This window comes from Microcaecilia unicolor, chromosome 6 (assembly GCF_901765095.1).
Source record: "Microcaecilia unicolor chromosome 6, aMicUni1.1, whole genome shotgun sequence".
NCBI lineage: Eukaryota > Metazoa > Chordata > Amphibia > Gymnophiona > Siphonopidae > Microcaecilia > Microcaecilia unicolor.
Genome location: NC_044036.1, coordinates 82358589 through 82381367, shown reverse-complemented (window position 1 = coordinate 82381367; position 22779 = coordinate 82358589). Strand labels below are relative to the sequence as shown.

Here is a 22779-nt window from a genome sequence, read left to right as displayed (position 1 = left end):
TTGATGTTACGTACTCAACCTTGCTAGACAAACAATTCCAGCTCTTGCTTACTCAAAGATCCAAATCCCTTATTTCTGAATGGAAAATATAGGACAGTTCCAAGTTTAAGTCCATCATCCTAGTGATCCAGCTTTAGTTTTACTTAAGAACATAGGAAATGCCATACTGGGTCTGGTTTGCAGTCCCTTAAACCCAGCATTCTGTCTCCAGCAGTGGCCTGGGATCTCACAGAGTAGACCATTCCTTATTGCTCACTTTCCCAAACCTACATGGCTATTAACAATTTATGGATTTTTTCCTCCAGGAATTTGTCTAAGTCATTTTTTAACCCAGCTGGGCAGACTGCCTTGACTGCATTTTTTAGCATCAAAGCTTAACTGTACATTTGTTTTAAGTCTGCTACCTGTTAGTTTCATGGAGTATCCCCTAGTCACAGTATCCTTTGAAAGGGTGAATAACTATTCCCTCTTTACCTGGCACCCTGATTTGTTTTGCTAAGTCTGTTTCTCCCTCAGAATGATTGTGCTTTTTAAATTTAGATAAAGGTTTTGCTTGCTAGCTTCAGCATTCCACTTCAGAATGAATTCAGTGGGTTCTGAGCTCAGCGTGGCTCTGGCATGTGCATGGAGCTGCACACTCAGGTTCTGCAATTTTTACCACGATAACTTTATTCTTTGATCCTCTCAAATTTCCTGTCAACAAATTGAAATGGCAGTATTTTGCCAGGAAGCAGGAATAGAGAGAGAGAGAGATGTCAGAGGTAAAACAAAGAGGATGCTAAAGCAGATAACACTAGAACTTGGGGATCTCCACTGATGTAGATGGGGATGGGAGGAGACTGGATGTTGGATTGTATTTTGGAGCCTGTGTTTATTTGCCCAGGATAGCAGAGAACCAATGAAAACTACAAAAACTGACTGGGATTAGAAACAATATCATGCAAGATTCTACAGCTGGCAGCTAGAATGGACCCATGCAGTGCAGACAGAAATACCTGGGCAGACTTCATGAGTCAGTTGGTCTTTTTTTTCTGCTGTCAGGATTGGAAGGGAGAGTGTGGCTAGTGCTGGAGCACAGAGGAGGCAGATTCTTGTTCATACAAAGGAAGTAATCTAGAACTTGGTGATTCTAATGTTAACCAAACAAGTGTAGCAGTGTCCAGACTTGATCTTGAGAAACATATGGTCATGAGATTCTTGGGGACTGACAGATGATGGAGCATGGGAAGGACCCAGGTTGCATGTTGGCACCAGTAACATACTTGGAACCAGGAATGAATCCTTTCACTATAGTGATGAGGAACTTCGATGAGAGCAGGAACCTTTGTGGTATTATTAGATAATCTGCAGTTCCAAGGAGATGAGGGAGGGTCATGCTGGGACTAAATCGTTATAGGGAGGAGTGTTTAAGGAAGCTCCCCATTTATGAAGATTTGTAGGAGCAGATTTGATTTTGCCCAAGTTCCTTTATATTAATGCTAATAGGATCATTTTGATATGCTTTTGATGAAATGTAAATTTTTTTTTTTTTTTGCTAATTTCAGTGCTCAGGCCAGTTTTTCACTGGCCAAGTAAGAACCCATGGACTAAAAGACTTCAGAATGTGACCGCACTGAGGACAGAAAATACCTGCATAATAATATATGTAAACCACTCTGGTTGTACCACAGAAAGGCAGTACATCAAGAATCTAACATTAATTAATTCATTCGGGGTATGAGAGTTGGGGACAGGTCAAGCATTGTAATAAATTGAAGTTTCAAGTTTATTAAAGCTTGAAATACTGCGTATTGTCATACATGTATGCGGTTTACAATTAAAAATTATTATAAGTGAAAAGGAAAAGGAACATCATTCTTATGTTTAATAGGTAAAGAAGTTTAAAACTTGGGGCCCGTCTACATGGCTTATTTGACACAGTTCTTAGGGAAATACTCTCAGTATTAGAACTTCGTACAGCACCCTCAAAAGATTTTGCCCACTTCTGTACTTGATGGTGCCTTGATCTTGGTATAATGCTAGAAGCTCTTGATTTTCATAGTTTAATAAAACAAATCCCGGAACTGTGCTGAACAAGAACATCAATTTCAGCTACTTTTTCAGGCTTATTTCACGTAATTCAACTTTCATTTAGACTAATTTGCTGGCTACCTTACATAACTTTCCTGTTATGGCTAATAAGCCTCCAAACAAATGCATATGAAATATTCCATAATATCCCAGTACTCTACACCCCTAGACAGTATATCAACTGGGACCCTTATAGGGGAAAAGTGAACTCCAACTCTTAAAAGTGGGTTATCCTAACTACAAGGATAATTTCTTACCTTAAATAGTTAGTTATCCCAAATAAACGTGAAGCAAAATTGTCTCAACCTAAATGTCAACTAATTAAAATTATGCTGTCTCATAATATCTCAAATACCTATCTTCCATTGGCAGTAGGGTATATAAACACTAGATCACTTGTCAACAAAGCTACTATCATTAAAGACTGGGTAGAAGAAGCTCAATTTGGCATAGCCTTAATCATGGAGACCTGGTTGCACTATCTGGAAGACCCTGTTTTGCATGACTTTTGTCCTCCTGTTACGTCCCTCACCTGCAGTTAAAGGCTACCACAGCAGGCCGGTTCGCCTCTGAGTGCTATCCCGGTAACGGTGGCCAGCCATGCGGGCTGTCAGCGGCATTCTTGCTCTGTCCGGTCATGATGGCCGGCCATGCCATTGTTCTGTCCGATCGTGGCGACAGGTCATGATAGGCCGGCCATGCTGACGTTGGGCGGCCATATTGTAATGGCCGTGGTGGCCAGCCACGCGGACTGTTGGCATTCCGGAAGTAGGGCTTGCTTCCCGCGCGATTCCCTCGCTGCGCCTGATGGTACGGGATTGGCCGCCTTTCGCTGCTGCTCCACCTTTTTCCAGCGGCCACCAATCTGGATCATTCTCTCCAGCTGGTCAGAGTTACTGCTGACGGAGGAACTATTTAAGAACTGCAGTTGCCTTCAGTCTTCGCTTCGGCTTCTATTGCTATAGAGGTTTGGTGCTTGATATTGTGTGCTTTGCTGCCTACGTGCTTGCTTTCCGGATTGACCCTTGGACTGAACTTGACTACCCGCTGTGTTGCTGCCTGCCTAGACCCTTGGACTGAACTTGACTACCCGCTGTGTTGCTGCCCGCCTAGACCCTTGGACTGAACTTGACTACCCGCTGTGTTGCTGCCTGCCTAGACCCTTGGACTGAACCCGACTACCCGCTGTGTTGCTGCCTGCCTAGACCCTAGGACTGTTCTCGACTACCTGCCAGCCAGGTCAGTGGCTGTCCAACCCCATCTGTATCCCGAAGTCCTGGTGGCCACCCGCACCTGGGGGCTCAACTCCCGGGGAACGGTGGTCGCTTCCCAGGTGAAGCTAAGGGTTGGCCGGCTGCCTGACCGAGTACGGCACTGCCCTTCTTCTACCGTGCTCAGTCGTGGCACAAGGGCTCACTACCCGGGTCTTAACACCTCCAGAATATAAGATATCTTACCTTCCTAGAAATAAGAAAAGGGGCAGAGGTTTAGCCATAATTTACAAATCTTTCTTTAAAGTTCATCCATTCTCAAAATTGCAGTCTCCAAATCTAGAGGTTGTCTCCTGATGATTCATTATACAAGCAAATCAGTTTGCTGTCATTATACCCAATGGCATAGCTAGGTGGGGCACCAGGGGACCGACCGCTCCCCCAAACAGACTTTGAACGGCGTCACCGCCTATTTTTCAGGCGATTTGTTGCACCTATTCAGTGCGTGTGTGCACCTCTCCACTTCCCCTGGCATCACAACCTGGCTACACTTCTGATTATACTGCTCTCCAGGTAGCTGGAATAAAGCCGAATAGGAAATCACCAAATTCATCTCCAACACTTGCGTTCATTCAGATAATGTTCTAATAGCAAGTGACATCAACTTACACCTGGAAAAACCAAATGATCCTAATACCAAAAGCTTTTTGAACTTCCTGAACATTTGTCAATTTTCCCTTCCTTCTTTATCTACTGATACCCAGTCTCAAAATAAAGGTCATCAACTAGACATTCTAGCACAGCTCCACCACCTGTTTAGTGTAGCTCCATCTCTGTATGTTTAGCACAACTCTTCTCTGCAAATTGGGTGAAGTGGAGCACAGCTCTGTGACTGCAGGTGCTACACAGCTTCTTGTCTGCGTAGGAAGCATAGCTTCTTGTCGGCTTGTGGAGCGCTGCTTCTTGCTGGTGTCTGGAGCGCAGTTCCTTGCTGGTGTCTGGAGCGCAGTTCCTTGCTGGCGTCCGGAGCACAGCTCCTTGTTTGCTTGTGGAAAGCATCTCCTTGTTTGCGTTATATACACAGTTCCATCGCTACCGCAGCTTCAGAGTTCTGCAGGTACCTCTAACATCCAGGCCTTTCAGTGGGGCACTGCTCATCCTCCGTCTGTTACTCTGCTTGTTCAGTGCATTTCTATCTTTGCCAGAGGTGTGCAACTCTTTCTCTGCCCGTGGTGTGTGACTCAGTTTGTGTGCTTTGAGTGCAAATCCATTTGTTCTCATTGAGCTCGGATCCTACTCTGCCTGATGAGTGTAGCTTCTTTTCTGTCCCTTGAGCACAGTTCAGTCTCTGACTGTGGAGCATATTTTCACCTTTGCCTGTTGGGCACTGTTTCACCTTGTCGGTCAACCCCAGTTTTTTTGTGCGGGTTGGATACAGTACCTTCTCAGCAGCTGTGGCATACCGCAGTTTAGACTGCTAGATAAGGCTGTCTTGTCTCCTGTTAGCTACCATTCCTGTGGCACCTTTTCTTGCCGTAGCCTCTTGGTGGCTGGCGAGAAGCTTCTCCATTGCTGGAGTTTGAATTAGTCTCTGCTCCTTTTGTGACCTCTTGGCACCTTGGGGGTCTTTTCTCCTCAGTGTGGCTCTTGACTCTCCTTTTGTCTCCTTTTGTTCTCTTGGTTCTGTCTTTCATCCCTAAGTCCAGAGCAAGCTAGTTGAGGAGTACTCTTTCTACGGTTGTACCCTAGTATGCTGCTGCCCTTTTTCTTCATGGTTCTGGAGAGACTAGCGCTCCAGTTAGTTGCTTCTCTCGACTCTGGAGTCTCTTCTTCTTCTGTGGAGTTTGATTCTCTCACTAGGCGCGGGTCTGGGTGGTTCCTGGGCCTTGCTTCCTTTCTTCTATGAAGTGTGGCGCACTGTTTGGGGTTGCATACTCCTAGTACTTGTTAGGGTCGCTTCATTCCACCATCTTGCACTCAAGGCAGACCGGCAGGTTTGGGAGTTAGTCTTTGTCCTGCCAGGGTTGGGAGAAGTGGATCCTGGTCTAGGAGAGACAGTTCTTCTCCTTGTTGCTCAGATACGACTGTTGCCTTCCTTCCAACGGGGGGTCCTTTGGCATGAGTATCTTTTGCTGCTTCTTTTGCTACTCTTGGGACAGGGATATGTAATTTTTATTTTGCTCAGGAAATTTGTTTTACGTCCTACGGCTTCAGTTCTTTTTCTAGTGTCTAACTCTGTTCCATTTTGGTAGCCTGGTGGTTCGGATATTCGAATCTTTTTCTGCTGATCAGTTTTTTGCTGTGTGTATAGCTTTGTTGATTTTTCAACTTTCTGCATTCTTCTTTTCTCCCCCCCCCCCCCCCCCCCTATTTGGGAAACTGCTTTGCTTCAGCCCCCCATTAGTCTGGACTGGTCTGGTATAGATGACAAGGAAGGAGTATCGCTGGACATAGAGGGGAGGGGAGGACAGGGGAGAGAGGAAATATCGTTGGACATGGATGGTTAGGGGAGGGCAGAGGAGAATCGCTGGACATGGAGGAGAGGGCAGGGGAGAGAGGAGAGTCGCTGGACACGATTGGGAGGGGAGGACAGAGGAGAATCGCTGGACATGGATGGGAGGGGAGGGCAGGGGAGAGAGCAGAGTTGTTGGACATGGATGGATGGAGGGGAGGGCAGGAAAATCCTGAAAATGGAGGAGAGGGAAGAAAGGAAGGGGATGCACATGGATGGAGGGGAGGGGTGAGAGGAGAAATGCTGGACATGGATGGAGTGGAGGGCTGAGAAGAGGGGAGAAACTTGGAGGGAAGGAAAGACAGAGGGAGGAGATGCACACAGTTGGAGGGGAAGGGAGAGAGGAGAAGTACTGGACATTGGAGGGGAGGGAAGACAGAGGAAGTAGATGCACATGGATGGAGTGGAGGGGGACAGGAGAAATGCTGGACATGGATGGAGGGGAGGGAAGACAAAGGAGGAGAATCATATGGATTTAGGGGAGAGAGGAGAAATTCTGGACATGGATGGAGGAGAGGGGAGAGAGTTGAAATGCTGGACATGGATGGAGGAGAGGGGAGAGAGTTGAAATGCTGGACAGATGGAGGGGAGGGAAGAGAGAGGAAGTGAGATGAACATGGATGGAGAGGAGGAGAGAAGAGAAATGCTGGACATGGATGGAGGAGGAGAGGAAAAATGCTGGACATGGATGGAAAGAGGAAGGAGATGCATACTGACGAGATAAGGGAAAGGGAAAAGAGGAGAAAAACTGGACATGGATGGATAAAATAGGCAAAAGCTGGATCCACTCTATACCTCCTCTAGTTAAGTCTGCGGAGGACCCAGCTTTTACCTATGAATGTAGGCAAGAAAGGAGGAAAGTAAAGAAATGAATGGAAAGGAAGCCTTGGAAACGGAGTTAAGGGAACAGATAGAGAGCAGCAGAATCAGAGACTGGGACCAAAATGATGAGAAAAACAAAGTCACCAGACAACAAAGGTAGAAAAATCATTTTATTTTCATTTTAGTGTTTGGAAGATGTCCAGTTTGAGAATTTATATCTGCTGTCTTATTTTGCACTGAGTATACTGGAGCTGTAACAGCTTACATAAATTATTTATAATTAAAAAAAAATCACAAGTTATTTTTTTCTCCTATACAGGTATAGTATTTTCAATGGTACTGCTTATATGCGCCACAGCTGGTATAAGGGGTGTGGCTACCAGAGGGGTGGCGCCATAGATGGTGACCCCCACCCATAATGAGTACCAGTACCTTTTTTTTCCTACAAAAAAAGCACTGGGTGCATTACTCAGGTGAACCTCTGTATCTCGCTTGCTTATCCCATATTTGTGAAAACCGAGGTCTCCCATCTCTAAAGTCGACCATCTCAACATTTAGGTCGACCTAAATGTTGAGATTTGGGCATCCCCGACCGTATTATCGAAACGAAAGATGGACACCCTGTTTCGATAATACGGGATGCCTCGCCCCTTCACGGGGACGTCCTCAGAGATGGGCGCCCTTACAGATGGGCGTCCTTGTTCAAAAATACCCCTCTATGTTCCGCTCACCAAAATTGTTTGGTAGTCCTTTCCTTTAGGTACATTTGCTTAGATACAATACAAACTCAGATCTTTTCAGTTACTGGACCTACATTATGGAATGCACTCCCCACTACTATTAAGACTAGAAAGTGGTCTGACAAAATTTAAGATTGACTTTAAGACATTTCTATTTAGGAATGCATTTGTAACATAGCCTCTATGCCCTGAATTCCTGCAACATGATTCTTGACTATTTCTTGCTACCCTTTTTGATATTGTAATTTCTTTTCCTTATTTTAGTGCATATTGTAAATCACTCAGAAATTTTGCTAATTGGGCAGTATAGCTCCTATTCCCATCTCCTGTGGTTTAATGATCCTGAAGGTGCACTAAATTCCAGGTTTCTCTGGGTAGGATAACAGCAAATGGAGAATCAGATGGAGAGCAGGGAACTGAAAGGTGGAAAGGGGAGCAGCATGATGGAGTTGGACTGGAGTGAGAGGAAAGGGGGGCGGAAAAATGGGAGCATGAGACAGAAGTGAGATAAGGGCAGTGAGAAAGAAGGAACTAGAGATGTATGAGTATAAAGAAGCAAGAGAGTAGATAGAGTGTCCAAGAAAGAGAACTGATGGAAAAGGAATACAAAAGGAGTGCACAGACTTAGCCTTACATTTTCCATTGGCAAAACGAGTTAAGAATTACAAAAAAGAAAAAAGAATTCTTTAACAATTTTTTATCAGGCCACCATTAGCTGGAACTCACTTCCGTTAGAGTTGGAACAAATTATATGAGGTTATGGAGCAGGGTAAAGACATTTTTTGTTTCTGGAAATTTATCATGAAGGAATAATTAAGAAAATACATTTTTATGTTTGTAATTCCTATACCCCGTATTGAATCAATTTGATGGGTGATAGCGCTATACAAGAATCCATATTGTATTGTATTGAAATGAGTACGATCCAGAGTAAAGGGTGCATTATAACTTCTTATTGAAACATTGTTGTTGGCTTACCCAACATGACTTACTACTACTACTACTACTTAGCATTTCTATAGCGCTGCCAGGGTTACGCAGCGCTGTACAAGTTTAAACATGGGGAAGGACAGTCCCTGCTCAAGAGAGCTTACAATCTAAAGGTAACAAACTATGTAGTAAGTGTAGGTATCATGAATGGGGAAGGTCTGGGGTCCCAGGCCTGCCAAACACAGAATGCTACTCTGTCCCTGCTGAGGAACTAGGGTGAACAAGAAACAGAGAATGAGCATTAGAAACAGACACAGCATGGCTGATGTGTATTCAATGGAGTACAGAATGAAGTTTAGCAATATTTTATTGCAAATACGAATGAGCTTCCAGTCACTCTCTCTCTCTCACATTTTCTTTCTTTTTAACTTTTATATTCCCTGATGGATTGCCACTCCAGTCATAATGATTTTGTTGCTGTCCTCGATCTCCCAGAAGGTGAACACCAGTACAAGTTTTTTGTGGATGGGCAATGGGTGCACGACCCATCTGAGGTAAATATGAAGTGATTCTTGGAACAGTGTAGAAAATGTGTCAGTACTGTTTCGATAGCAAGCACAGCTGTTTACCATGATTGGATTCCAGATAATAAATATATGTCTATAATCTTTTATTTTATAACGCTTTTTAGCAAATCAATTATTTAGACCATCAAGTCTTTAGGAGTACATTGAGGGTCCTGTTTACAAAGGCGCTCTAGCATTTTTATCACACACTGTGTAGATGCCTATAATATTCCTGTGGGTGTCTGCACGGTTAGCATGCGCTAATTTTTAGCACACGCTAAAAATGCTAGCGCACCTTTATACACAGGGCCCTGAGTGTCAGATTGACCTTTGACATCTAGCTCCAAAGACATTGTGTTTGTAATATTAATGGCTGGGCTGAGAAGATGCAAAAGGACATGGGCTAGTTTAGTATTGTGAAGTAAGTGAGATAAGAAGAGGGAAGGTGTGATAGAAGCGGAATATGGAAAGTACAGTAATAGATTGTACGGTGGGAGATTTTGGACATTGGATACCAGTACAGAGAAAGATACCATGGATTGTCTTACTCTGACGAAGACAAATCTGTGGGAATGCTGGTGTACCACAAGACTATAACACAAAAAATTGCCATTTAATAATCGACAGGGGAAGAAATACAATATGTATGTATGGTGAAGATCGTAGCAGCAAGCTGATGATCTCTTTCTGTCTGTGCATGGTGCTTTGCGGAGAAAATTATGGTGAAGCACAAGGGGAAACCACAGGCTTTCCTATCTGAAGTACTGGTTCTCCTGCTCTGCTGCAAAGAAGATTTAGAGTTTTACAGCGCCTGCAGTTGGCTCGAAGATAGGTGGGGGGGGTGCTCTCAGAAGGAGAATGAGAGCTTGGTGTCTTCAACACGACCCTTAGCCTGGAACATCCTGACCCTCCTCCATACCCTCGAAGTGTTACTGAGGAGCTCCTGCGTGGTAAGCCGGTGGATACTGAAGTTGCTGCCATGGCTGAACCTTGTAGATGGGACCAGGGCACCCATTCCTTTGGCAACAGTGAGGAGCAGAGCAGTGGTTGTCCTCGAGGCGGGTTCTATCGGGGGAGGGCCTCAATCTGCTCAAGCTGATAACCAGCTTCCAAATGTTTCATTCGGAGGAAGAAACCACAGTAAGTCACCTTAGAGAAGTTATGGAATGTTATGGGTGATATGGAGGAATCCTTGCTCCAGCATTTGGATTTGTTTCAGCGAGATTGAGAAGTTCTTCTATGGCCAGCTACCCAGTATGAAAATTGTGTGACTCAAGTTGAAACTAAAACATCTAATTATGAAAAAAGGCCTACAAAAGTTCAGGATTTGCCATCAATGAAAGAAGTTCAGATGTCATTGATTAAAGATCGAGCAATTGCTCATCAAAAACTGGAGACTTTGGAAAATTATGAAAGGAGGTTAAATTTGCGATTTATTAATTTTCTTAGATCTCCTGTTTTGACACCGATAGATATGCTGAAGAAATATATTATGGAAAATCTGCAAGTTCCTAAAGAGTCTATTCTATCTATTAGTACAGTCTGCAATGCAGAATGGCGAGGCACTCCATCTCAGGAAGCAAAGAAACATCAGTCTGCGGACACTTTTGACCTAACTGGGTTTTTTTTTAGAAGCATCTGGTCTTGTGGTATCTACTGTCACTCTGACTGATTCCTTTATTTTGGAGCCAGATCGTAACTGGCTCCTTAGATTATATTTTCGCTGTAAAGATATTGAGTTTCTGGGCCATAAAGTTCAAATATTTCCTGACCTGTCCATGGCCACACAGCTCAGGAGAAAAGGCTTTTTTTTAGCCATGAAACCTGAACTTCTGGCACTGGGAGGAACGTTTTTCCTTCAGTTTCAATGCAAATATTTGGTTAAGTTTCAGTCCAAGACATATGTTTTTCTAGATCCAGATCAGTTTAAGAATTTCTTACCAGTTTATGTTCTCCTGCTAACTGGAGTATCTTCTATTTCTTCTCCCCCTCTTTGATTCTTATTTTCCTTATATCCTAAGTATATTGATGTATCATTCCTTAATTTGTTAAGTAATGGTGAAAGTTTTCCTTTTTATTTTATTTCAATTAAGGGCTGATTTTCTATGTATCAAGAGTTATCTTGGTTGTAATTTGAAAATTAAATATAAATAAGTAAAAAAAAAAGTAATCAACTATTTTGCCTTCTGAGGTCCTTTTTTTCTCCATTTACAAACACTGCAGTTATTCCACTGGCAGTGACAAATATTTCTAATTATCAGTCTTACAAAAAAAAAAAAATCCCCTCCAAGCTCTCCACAATTTTCCTATTCTATCTGATGGCACATTTTTATTCCTGCAGTATTTGCTGTTGTGTCCTGACTCCTGACACTGGTAGCAAATTAAAGGGTCTTTTGATAAAGCAGGGGTAAGCCCAACGCGGGCTTATCTCTCTCTAAAAGGGAAGTACCGTTGGGCTACCACAGCAGCCCACTGGTAGTTCTCACCCCCAGCAGGCGTCATCCTGCGCTACAAAAATATATTAATTTTTATAGCGCCGGTGTTTACCCGGGGTTAATCAGGCAGTGCCGTGCGCTGCTTGGTTATCGCCGGGTTAGCGCAGGAGCCCTTACCACCACCTCAGTGGCTGGCGATAAGTGCTCCCCCTCTGAAATAGCTGCTACTGCAAGTGCTTCACTTGCTGCACAGCCATTCCTCAAAAAAACCCAAAGACCTGCCTTTTACCCGCTGCAGTAAAAGGGGGCCATGCTAGCGCAGGCCAGGGGCGTATCTGTGTGGGGCCACAGGGGCCTGGGCCCCCGCAGATTTCGCCCTGGCCCCCCTCCCGCCGCCAGCCCTCCCCCGCTGCCGTTTCTTACTTTTGCGTCCGCTTCCTCCTGCGCCTTTAAAAATATTTCTTCAGCTGGCGGGGGACCCCAACCCCCGCCAGCCAACCCGAGATGACAACTTGCAGGTTCTTCCTCCGCCGTGGCCAACATGCTGGAGTTGAAAGCGTCTGAATCCAGTTCGGAGTCTGACGGCGGAGGAAGAACTTGCAAGTTGTCACCTCGGGTTGGCTGGCGGGGGTTGGGGTCCCCCGCCAGCTGAAGAAATATTTTTAAAGGCGCAGGAGGAAGCGGACGCAAAAAGTAAGAAACGGCAGCGGGGGAGGGCTGGCAGCGGGAGGGGGGGTGGAGAGAGTCGTTGGTGGAGGTGGGGGGGTCCGGTAATGGCGGAGGGGGGGTTAAATGTGCCCCCTCCCTCTGGCTCTGGCCCCCCCTACCGCCGGAGGCCAGATACGCCCCTGGCGCAGGCCCCCTTTTGTCGCAGCTTTGTAAAAGGGGCCCTAACTGATCATTCTCGTTTGTTTTAGGTGAACTTCTTTGAAGCATTGTTTTTCACTCTGATAAGATCTATTTCAGTTCTCCAGCTGTTTATTCATCACCTGTAAGATTTCTTGCTGCTTTTGCTCTAAAGTTCTTTCCAATCTTTTCACTACCGCACCTAGATGTTGTCAGAGATAGGCAGTAACAAAGTTATTTTTAATTTAGGATAAAGTAATGTGGTATCCATGATAGTTCAATTTAAAAGTTAATAAATATAAAAAAATTAAAAAAATAAGGTGACACCTTTATATTAGACTATATACATTTTTTGACTAACTTTTGGAAACTAAAATCTACTTTTTCGGGTCAGGACAGTATATTGCTTTAATAGTATGTTTGTCCTGACTTAAGGAAAATAAAACAATGAGGCAGACCTTGTAAAAAAAAAAAATATCTATTAGTAGATTAAAAGCTCCCAGGTATTCAACATAAAATGCCCGCATGTTTTGCCAGTTTAAAAATGGCTGCGTCAGGGGCAATAGGTCACCAGCTGATATAAAACTTCAAAATCCGTTTCGTGGTCTCAGTGGCAGCGCATAGGAATTTGGTCCTTAAAAGATATGATTCATGTGAGTAGGCAGACATGGAAAACTTTCTCAGATTTGAAAACTGAGTTTGCACTGCCAGATGCCCAGTTTTACCAATGGCTTCAGATTAGCTCCATGCTAAAAAAGACAACTGCAGGTAGTTTACAGACGCAGTTCCTGACCCACACCCCAGTGCTTGTAGATTTTAATTTGAAGCTGCAACATACTGGTCACACTTGGGAACTGAGGAACTGAGTTCAATTCCCACTTCAGGCACAGGCAGCTCCTTGTAACTCTGGGCAAGTCACTTAACCCTCCGTTGCCCCATGTAAGCCGCATTGAGCCTGCCATGAGTGGGAAAGCGCGGGATACAAATGTAACAAAAAATAAAATAAAATAAATATGCCTCCCTTATTTATAGGCAGGGTTCATTGTACCTTTAAAGTCCCCAAAAATGTTTGTATGACTTCCTCCTAAAGCCTCCAGTGATGGAGATTCCTTTTTCCCTTGCTCAATGTGCTTTACAGTTAGAGGTACTCCTAATGTCTACTGGAATTCTACTTTGCTAAAATGTCCTAAATCCTCTGGCCATTGAAGTACAGAACAGCTGATGGTCTTCCTGTTTTGAACCCTCTGTTAAGTGTTTGAATGCCATTGTTACTTGCTAGCCATTCTCTTGGCTAATGAACTCAATACTGTCAGCCTTTATAAGCCATAGACCTCTTTGCTTTGTAGTTGCTCTCCTCTGGATTTTGTTTAGAATGTTCCTGCCCTCATAAGTACATAAGTGTTGCCATACTGGGACAGACCGAGGGTCCATCAAGCCCAGTGTCCTGTTTCAAACACAGGTCAGTAGTACCTGGCAAGATCCCAAAACAGTACAATACATTTTATGCTGCATATCCTAGAAATAATCAGTGGATTTTCCCAAGTTCATTTTAATAATGGCTTATGGATTTTTCTTCTAGGAAGCTATCCAAACCTTTTTTAAACCCTGCTAAGCTAACTGCTTTCACTACATTTGGGGCTCAGAACTGGATATGGTCTTCCAACCAAGGCCTTAACTAATGCTGAGCAGATTGGAGGAATTGGTTCACTTTGCTTTTCATGGGGTAGTCCTGTATGGTGTTTGTTTATCTTTTAAATAACATATCCCTTCTCAGATTATTCGATAGGATCAAAGGTAGGGTTTGAACTGTCAGTGCAGGATTGTCCTTCTTGGTTTCTTTTAGCTGTGACTGGGAACCTGTATAATGTGCCCTGCTGCTTGACCTCACTGGGGATACTAAACTGTTTGGACCCTGCAAAACTGGGAGCATCAAATAACCCATTTAAAATACAGATTAGGATTGAATTGATGCTGCATGCTCATTCTGTAGTCTGTTGCCTTCTTCTGATCGTTTTCTGCAGTGCAAACCCACTGAGATGCAGATGTTTGTGTGAATAGTACCGAGAATGCTAATGGTGATGGGGACAGCTGAGCAGCAGAATGCGGTACACCAGGGCTTCTCATCTTTATTATCTCATGGCATTTGCTTGATCCCTGTGCACACCGTACCGAACTTCCCAATGTCATTGTATTTTCATTAAAATTATAACTTATATTTTAGTGTACACCTTTCCCTGCTCGATTCTTCCTCACCCCTTCCATGATCCCCCATCCACCTGCAACCTCCACCAACCCCTTTCCTACATGAGCCTCGTCCACACATGCACACACTTGTGTTTTCATCCCATCATCTGAGTTGTCTGCCAGCATGATATTCTGCCCCATCCCTCCAGCCAGCAGGAGGAGGAGAATGTTGCTTCTTACCTGCGTCTTCCATTTCTGCCCATCAGCTTCATACTGAGGTTTGAATACAGAGTGCCAGCAGGGCCCGTGAGACTACAGGGTTCTGTGCTGTCAAACCTCAGCATGGAGCCAGCCACCCAGTGGAGGCGCCACCTTCCTCCTGATAGCTGAAGGGAAAGGATTGTATGACTGATCAGTCCAGATCCCTGACCTATGGAGTCACATGAAAGCCAAGTCTTCTTGCAGTAATGTCCTTACCTTGTGCTGTGAGATATATACATAATGGTTTCCTTTCACTTTCAGCCTGTGGTTACCAGCCAGCTTGGTACAATTAATAATCTGATTCAGGTGAAGAAGTCAGACTTCGAAGTGTTTGATGCTCTGAAACTGGATTCTTTGGAGAGCTCTGACACTGCTAGAGGTGACCTTCTCTGCATTGGGCCTGTTTTTCCACACTGGGCGTGTTTGTGTTTTCTAAGGTTGCTTGTTCTGCATTGTCATTAAGTAGGTCATGTGACTGGGTATTAGTAGCGTTTTCCACAATCCTTTGCACATCTTCCACAAAATGGAGATCAGCATGCCAGGACATATTAGTCGTTTAGTTGCCCTTAAAGTCCATGCCTGGAAAAAAACTGAAGACACTATGAGGGGCATAATCGAAAGGGGTGCCCAAGTTTTCCTGAGGACATCCTTGCAGGATGTCCCAGCAAAGGGGCGGGGAAAACCGTATTATCGAAACAAGATGGGCGTCCATCTTTCGATAATACGGTCGGGGACGCCCAAATCGTGACATTTAGGTCGACCTTAGAGATGGTCATCCCCGATTTTCGGCCATAATGGAAACCGAGGACACCCATCTCAGAAACAACCAAATGCAAGCCATTTGGTCGTGGGAGGAGCCATCATTCATAGTGCACTGGTCCCCCTGACATGCCAAGACATCAACCGGGCACCCTAGGGGACACTGCAGTGGACTTCAGAAATTGCTCCCAGGTGCATAGCTCCCTTACCTTGTGTGCTGAACCCCCCAAATCCACCCCCCAAAACCCACTACCCATAACTGTATACCACTACCATAGCCCTAAGGGGTGAAGGGGGGCACCTACACGTGGGTACAGTGGTTTTGTGGTGGGTTTTGAAAGCTTCACATTTACCACCACAAGTGTAACAGGTGGGGGGGGGGGGGGGAATGGGCCTGGGTCCACCTGCCTGAAGTGCACTGCACCCACTAAAACTGCTCCAGGGCCCTGCATGCTGCTGTCATGGAGCTGGGTATGATATTTGAGGCTGGCATAGAGGCTGGAAAAAATATTTTAAAAACATTTTTTTAGGATGGGAGGGGGTTAGTGACCACTGGGGGAGTAAGGGGAGGTCATTCCTGATTCCCTCCGGTGGTCATCTGGTCATTTAGGGCCCCCTCGCTGCCCATCTTCAAATCCTTGCTCAAAGCCCACCTCCTCAATATCGCCTTCAGCACCTAACCACCATACCTCTATTCAGGAAATCTAGACTGCCCCAACTTGACATTTCGGCCTTTAGATTGTAAGCTCCTTTGAGCAGGGACTGTCCTTCTTTGTTAAACTGTACAGCGCTGTGTAACCCTAGTAGCGCTCTAGAAATGTTAAGTAGTAGTAGTAGTAGTAGTAATATTTTTGTGGCTTGGTCCGTAAGAAATAAAAGACCAGGTAAAGTCGTCCAAGTGTTCGTCAGGGACGCCCTTCTTTTTTTCCATTATCTGTTGAGAACGCCCATATGTTAGGCATACCCCAGTCCTGCCTTCGCTACGTCTCCGACACGCCCCCGTGAACTTTGGTCGTCCCAGTGACGGAAAGCAGTTGAGGATGCCCAAAATCGGCTTTCAATTATGCCGATTTGGGCGACCCTGTGAGAAGGACGCCCATCTTGCGATTTGTGTCAAAAGATGGGCGTCCTTCTCTTTTGAAAATAAGCCTGTATGAATGCCTCTTATTTCAAATTTTAAAAAATCCATTTCCATAAACAAGTTTATAATTCTGAAAATAACTTCAAGCTAATTATTTATTATTGGCCTGAATGATGATGCATTCCTAAACATCTTTATCTTCTGTTCAGACCAGTCCAGACATGTGAGTATATTCCTCCCTGCTTGCAGATGGAGACTGAAAAAACGAAACTGTCACCATGTTCTCACCCTATAGCTGGACTACTTCAGTATGCTTATGCTTGGTCTCCAGCAGATGATGAACACATCCTGGGCTGGTATGGCTGAGTTCATCTGATAACACCAAGGGCAGTAGCCTACGGGTTGTCTCTCCCCTAGTCGAGTTAAGGCAGTGTGTGAAGATTGAGGGCTAGAGCTGCAGGAGTTGAGTGGAAGACTGCCTCCCCTCATAAAAACATAAGCATTGCCAAACTGGGACAGACTGAAGGTCCATCAGACCCTCTATCCTGTTTTCAAGGTGGTCAATCCTGGTCACAAGTATCTGGCAAGATCCCAGAACAGAAAAACAGATTTTATACTGCTTATCCTACAAATAAGCAGTGGACTTTTCTGTCTTACTAATGGCTTATGGATTTTTCTTTAAAGGAAATTATACAAACTCTTTAAAACCCTTTCTTGTTTTTAACTGGTCCATTCTGACTTGGCATAGCCTATTCTAGTAGTTCTGGGACATCAAATAACCCATTCTTTATCCTCCCACTTTACTCAACCTTAGGTAAATAAGCACCAAAGCTCAACCTTGGTGCTTATTTTTGAAGTATGTGAATGTCTCAAAAGGCTGAAATGGATGTCCATGTGCTTGAAATGTCCAATTACTGATTTTGCAAAGGCAAAAAACATCCAACACTGCAGTACATCCAAATAGCAAGGGGGCATATTGTGGACTTGTTTTGGGCAGGATTAGGAAGGGCCTGAAATCTGGACATCCAAGAGTGATTACTGAAGGGAAAGAAATGTCTATGGCTAAAAAGAAGGACATCCTTATTTAGACCTGTTTCAGGCACGTTCAGGGGACAAAAAGGTGGTCTGATTGAGCAGCTGTCCACTGGAGGGATTAAGGCATGACACCTTAATCTCTCAGTGGCTGCTGTCCCTCTTCCTCTCCCTTGAAAATGAAACTGAAAGTAGATACCAGGCACTATCACAGCTTCAGGTATTAGGGACATTCTTAAAGTAGGAAGCAAGTCTGGGGAGTAGCCTAGTGGTTAGTGCAGGGGACTGTAAACCAAGGTTCAAATCCCAGTTCATCTCTTTTTTTTTTTTTTTTTTTTAATTTTGAGCCCTCTATATACAGAAAAATATCTATTTTACCTAAATATATAAGCCACCCGCAAGCCTCAAGGCTAAAGAAGTGGTGTACATTCAGGTATAGTAGGTATGTTGCTGTTCCTGGAGGGCTCATAATTACAAAATAAAAGAGTTAAAGTGGGATTTAAACCCGAGTCCTTTGGTTCACAGTCCACTGCACTAACCATTAGGCTGCCCCTCTGCCAGGGCCAGTCTTAGCAACTGTGGGGCCCTGTGCAGACCAGTTCGCTGGGGCTCCCACCCAGCCCCCGCCCCTTGTTGACAAGATATGTTTTAAACATTTTCGTTTATTTCAAATAAAGACAAATCAAGCAAAACTTGTATACAAAAACTAATTCAAACATGAAAAATGCTATACTAGGAAACCTTTGGGTTTAAAAAGCAAAACCATGTGCACGTAAGGACTAGATAAATGAATTAAAACGAATCCCCTTAATATGTAATACTTCATAGCAATATTGAAACAGTGATTGCATATTCAGATAGCAAGCAGCCTGAGCCAAATAGATTTATTTTCCACTGAACATAATTAACTTTGTATGAACTTGGCTGCTAATAGTGTGCTGAACTGGACAATGTTGGCACATTTAGCCACACCCGTTTACCAGCCATGGCGCATATAAACAGTAATCATTGAAAATATTACACCAGTACAGGAGAAGAAAAATAACTTGTTTTTTTTTTCATTATAAATAATTTCTGTAAGCTGTTACAGCTCCAGTATACCCAAAATGGCACAAACCAAATTAGCATACAGATTCTGCATGCAGCGTAATACCAGAAAAACAGAACATTGCTATACATTGCAAAATAAGGCAGCAGATGTAAATTCTCAAATTGGACATCTTCCAAACACTAAAATGAAAATAAAATGATTTTTTTCTACCTATGTTGTCTTGTGACTTTGTGTTTTTGATCATGTTGGTCCCAGTCTCTGATTCTGCTGCTCTCTATCTACTCCCTTAACTCCACTTCCAGGGCTTCCTTTCCATTTATTTCTTTACTTTCCTCCTTTCTTCTTAATTTCTTGCCCTACATCCATGGGTAAAAGCTGGGTCCTCTGCGGACTTGACTGGAGGAGGTATAGAGTGGATCCAGCTTTTGCCTATTTTCTCCAGCCACGTGCAGTTTTTCTCCTCTTTTCCCTTTCCCTCATCTTCGTCAGTATGCATCTCCTTCTTCTCGCTTCCCTCTCCTCCATCCATGTCCAGCATTTCTCCTCTCTCTCCTCCCCTCCATCCATGTTCATCTCATTTCATCTCACGTCCTCTCTCTTCCCTCTCCTCCATCCATATCCAGCATTTCAACTCTCCTCCATCCGTATCCAGAATTTCTCCTCTCCCCTCCATCCATGTGCATCTCCTTCCTGTCTCCCCTCACTTCCATCCATGTCCAGCATTTCTCCTGCCCTACCCTCCATCCATCCATAGCAACTCTCCTCTCTCCCTACCCATCCATGTCCAGCAATTCTCCTCTGCCCTCCCCTCCCATCTATGTCCAGTGATTCTCATTTGACCCCTGCCCTCCCCTCTCATTCACATCCAGTGATTTTCCTCTGTCCCCTGCGTTCTCCTCTCTCCCCTCCCCTCCATCCATGTGCATCTCCTTCCTGTGTTCCCTCACCTTCATCCATGTCCAGCATTTCTCCTGCCCTCCCCTCCATCCATCCATGTCCAGCAACTCTCCTCTCTCCCCTGCCCTCCCCACCCATCCATGCCCAGCGATTCTCCTTTGCCCCCTGTCCTCCCCTCTCATCCACATCCAGTGATTCTCCTCTGTCCCCTGCCCTTCCCTCCATGTCCAATGACTCGCCCGCCCCAGCCTCCAACTTAACTTACCTCCCTTTTCAGCCCTCGAGTTTCAGGTCGTCCCAACCTGTTTTACCCCAGCCCCATCTGTGCCTTCAGTTTTCCTCAGCTGCTTTCCTTCCAGCCGCCCTGCGTTTAAAAAGTTGCAGCAGCGGCAGCAAAAAAGCAGGCTCGCTTCTAGCCTTTAAGCCTTTCCCTTCTTTCTCAGCATGCAGTGTGCCGCCTTCGCAGAAACCAGAAACAGGAAATTGCATCAGTGCATGCTGAGAGAGAAGGGGAAGGCTTAAAGGCTAGAGGCGAGCCTGCTTTTTCACTGCTGCTGCCACCGCTGCCACTTTTTAAACACAGGGCGGCAGGAAGGAAAGCAGCTGAGCGACGATATGGCAGGGAGCGACTGGAAGCTCCGCGGGGCCCCTGGAGACGCAAGGCCCTGTGCGACCGCTCCTGTTGCCCCTGCCTAAGACCGGCCCTGCCCTCTGCTCTGTATGGATAACTGTGTGGCCATTTTCAAAGAATGCTGCCATGCAGATGCCCATTTCTCTTGTTTTCCCCTGTTCATAATTTGGACGTTCCAGTTTGTAAAATGCATGTTTATGCTGGACGTTTCCAGCGTATGGACATCTGACTCAGTGTTTTCGGACAGACAATCTTGACATGATTCCTGTTTAAAAATAAATATGAGCTAGACTTCCATTTGGAACATTCTGACTTGGACATCCTTTTGAAAATGCCCCTCCGCATTTCTATAATGATGCAAAGTTCCTCTACCCTTAATACCACAACAGTGGTTTATAGAGGTCTTGTAAACTCTAGATCCTTTTGTGGGAAGGGCCCTGTGCTTCAAGATTTTGTTAGAGATTCACACATTGACACATTCCCCCAAGTTCTCTAAATGGCTCCTTAAGTTGTGCGCACTAATTTGGCTGCATGGCCAAATTGTGCACACAACGTAATTGATTAACAAGCCAATCAGCACCAATAATTGGTACTTAAAAATCAATTAGAGGCATTAATTGGCTTTAATTAGAATTTACGTGTACAACTTTCTAGGCGTATTCTATAATATGTGCATAAATTCTAATGCGTGCAGCTGAAAAGGGGGTGTGGCCATGGGCACCCAAGTATTTTATAGTAGTTTATAGAATCACGCTAACCATGTGGTTTTTTTGACACGGATTTGTAAGGCGCCATTTATAGAATTTGGCCCAGTGGGTTTATCTTTTTGGTCCATTTTCGAGGAAAAAAAAACGTCCAAGTGAAAAATGCACAAAATCATGCCATTGGGATGTAGGAGGAGCCAGCATTCTTACTAGACTGGCTACACAGACATCCCAGCAGAGCAGTGGGGCATCCTAGGGGGCACTGTAGTGAACTTCACATAAAGCTCCCAGGTACACATCTCACTCTTACCCCCTTATGTTGTATGACAGGGGGACAGGATGCTGGGCTCGATGGACCTTTGGTCTTTTCCCAGTATGGCATTACTTATGTATGATGAGCCCTCTAAAACCCACCAAAAACCTACTATACCAACCACTACAATAGCTCTTATATCTGCACGTGTCATCTATATGTGGGTACAGTAGGTTTTAAGTGAGTTTTGGAGGGCTGACACTTTCCACCGCAAGTGTAACAGAGTATGATATGGGTCTGGGGCCCCTTGTTTACAGTGCACTGCACTGACCACTGCACTGACCACTGTGCACTAGGTTACTTTAGGGACCTGCTTGCTGCTCCAGTAGGACTGACTATAATATCTGAGGCTGTCATAGAGGCTGGTATCTTTCATATCTTTGGGGGGAATGGGAGGGGGTCATTGACCACTAGGGGAGTAAGGGGGGGGGGGTCATTCCTTTATTTCTCCAGGGGTCATTTAGAGAACTTTTTGTGGTTTAGTCATTATTAAAACAGGTCTAGACCAAAATGTTTAAATTGTAGCCCTGGACATTTTTATTTTGCTCCATTATGGCAGAAAAATATCCAAGCATTAGGAATGACCTAATCCCTCCCCCAACATGCCCCCTTGTGGTTTGGATGCATCGCAGGTGAACTGCATAGGTAAATATTTGCAAAATAGGTTTTGAAAATAGTTATTTGAACGTATTGGCAAGCAAAATATCAAAACGCTGCTTTATGCCACTTTTTAAATGTTTTTCCTCTTTCAAAAATGAGCCCTGTAGTAAGCCTATTAAACTTTGTAAGTCAAAGTTCTTTGAAAATGAGCCCCCTATTGTAGTATTTTCAAGAATAAGACAAATGAAATCATGAAGATAGTGTTGTTAAAGCAAAAGAAATTGATGAAAATAGAACGCAGTCTCTTTTGACCATATGCTTCATACATTCAGGGGTCCTTTTACAAAGGTGCGTAAGGGCCTACACGCATCCAGCGCACGCCAAATCATCATTGCCGCCCAGCTACCGTGTGACCTAGGCAGTAATTCTGAATTTGGCGCACACTGAAAACATGTGGTAGAAAATATTTTCTATTTATAATTTTCTACCGCATTTCACTTACGCGGCAGTAAATGGTAGTGGACGCGTGCATGGCTGCCGCCTGGGTAGTGCATGAAACCTTGCCACTAAGTCATAGGGTGGCAGTAAGATCTCAGGCCAAAAATGGATGCGTGCTGGTTTTTATTTTGCCGTGCATCCATTTTCCAGCTCCTTAAAAAAAAAAGGCACTTTTTCCAGGACACACCAAAAACTGGCCTGATATGCGCCCAAAAGGCGCACTCACACTGCCGCAGGCCACTTTTTGCCGTGACTTAGTGAAAGGGCCCCTTAAATATTTACTGAAACAGTACGAGGGCAATTCTTTATCAGGGAGCCTCCACTTAGGTGTCCCACTGCAGCACAGAGAGTGTCTATTCTATGACAACATCTGGGTGCCCTGATTCTGTTATAGAATTACTATCGTAAACCTAAATTTAGGGAAGATCATTTATGCCAGGTCTATGGCTGACATAAATGGTGAAATGGGTGCACCTAAGAGTGCCATGTAACGTGCATAACTTGTTGTGTTCTATAGGTTGTACACATGAGATGGAGACGTACCCAGGCCCCTCCCATGCTCCGCCCTTGTATAACCTCCCCTGTAGTTATGCACAATCCACCTAATTTTATATATATGCTGATTTGTGCATATAA

At 44.5% G+C, this 22779-nt stretch overlaps 1 protein-coding gene across 4 annotated transcripts in view; it reads left to right on the top strand.

Moving 5' to 3' along the window:
* PRKAB2 (protein kinase AMP-activated non-catalytic subunit beta 2) overlaps positions 1 to 22779 on the top strand; it is a 48210-nt gene that overhangs the window by 15218 nt on the left and 10213 nt on the right. For all 4 annotated transcript variants that reach the window (XM_030205484.1, XM_030205487.1, XM_030205485.1 and 1 more), the window contains exons 4-5: positions 8746 to 8839; positions 14839 to 14956. In XM_030205484.1, coding sequence (XP_030061344.1) covers positions 8746 to 8839; positions 14839 to 14956 — 212 coding nt within the window. The remainder of the gene's footprint in view (positions 1 to 8745; positions 8840 to 14838; positions 14957 to 22779) is intronic.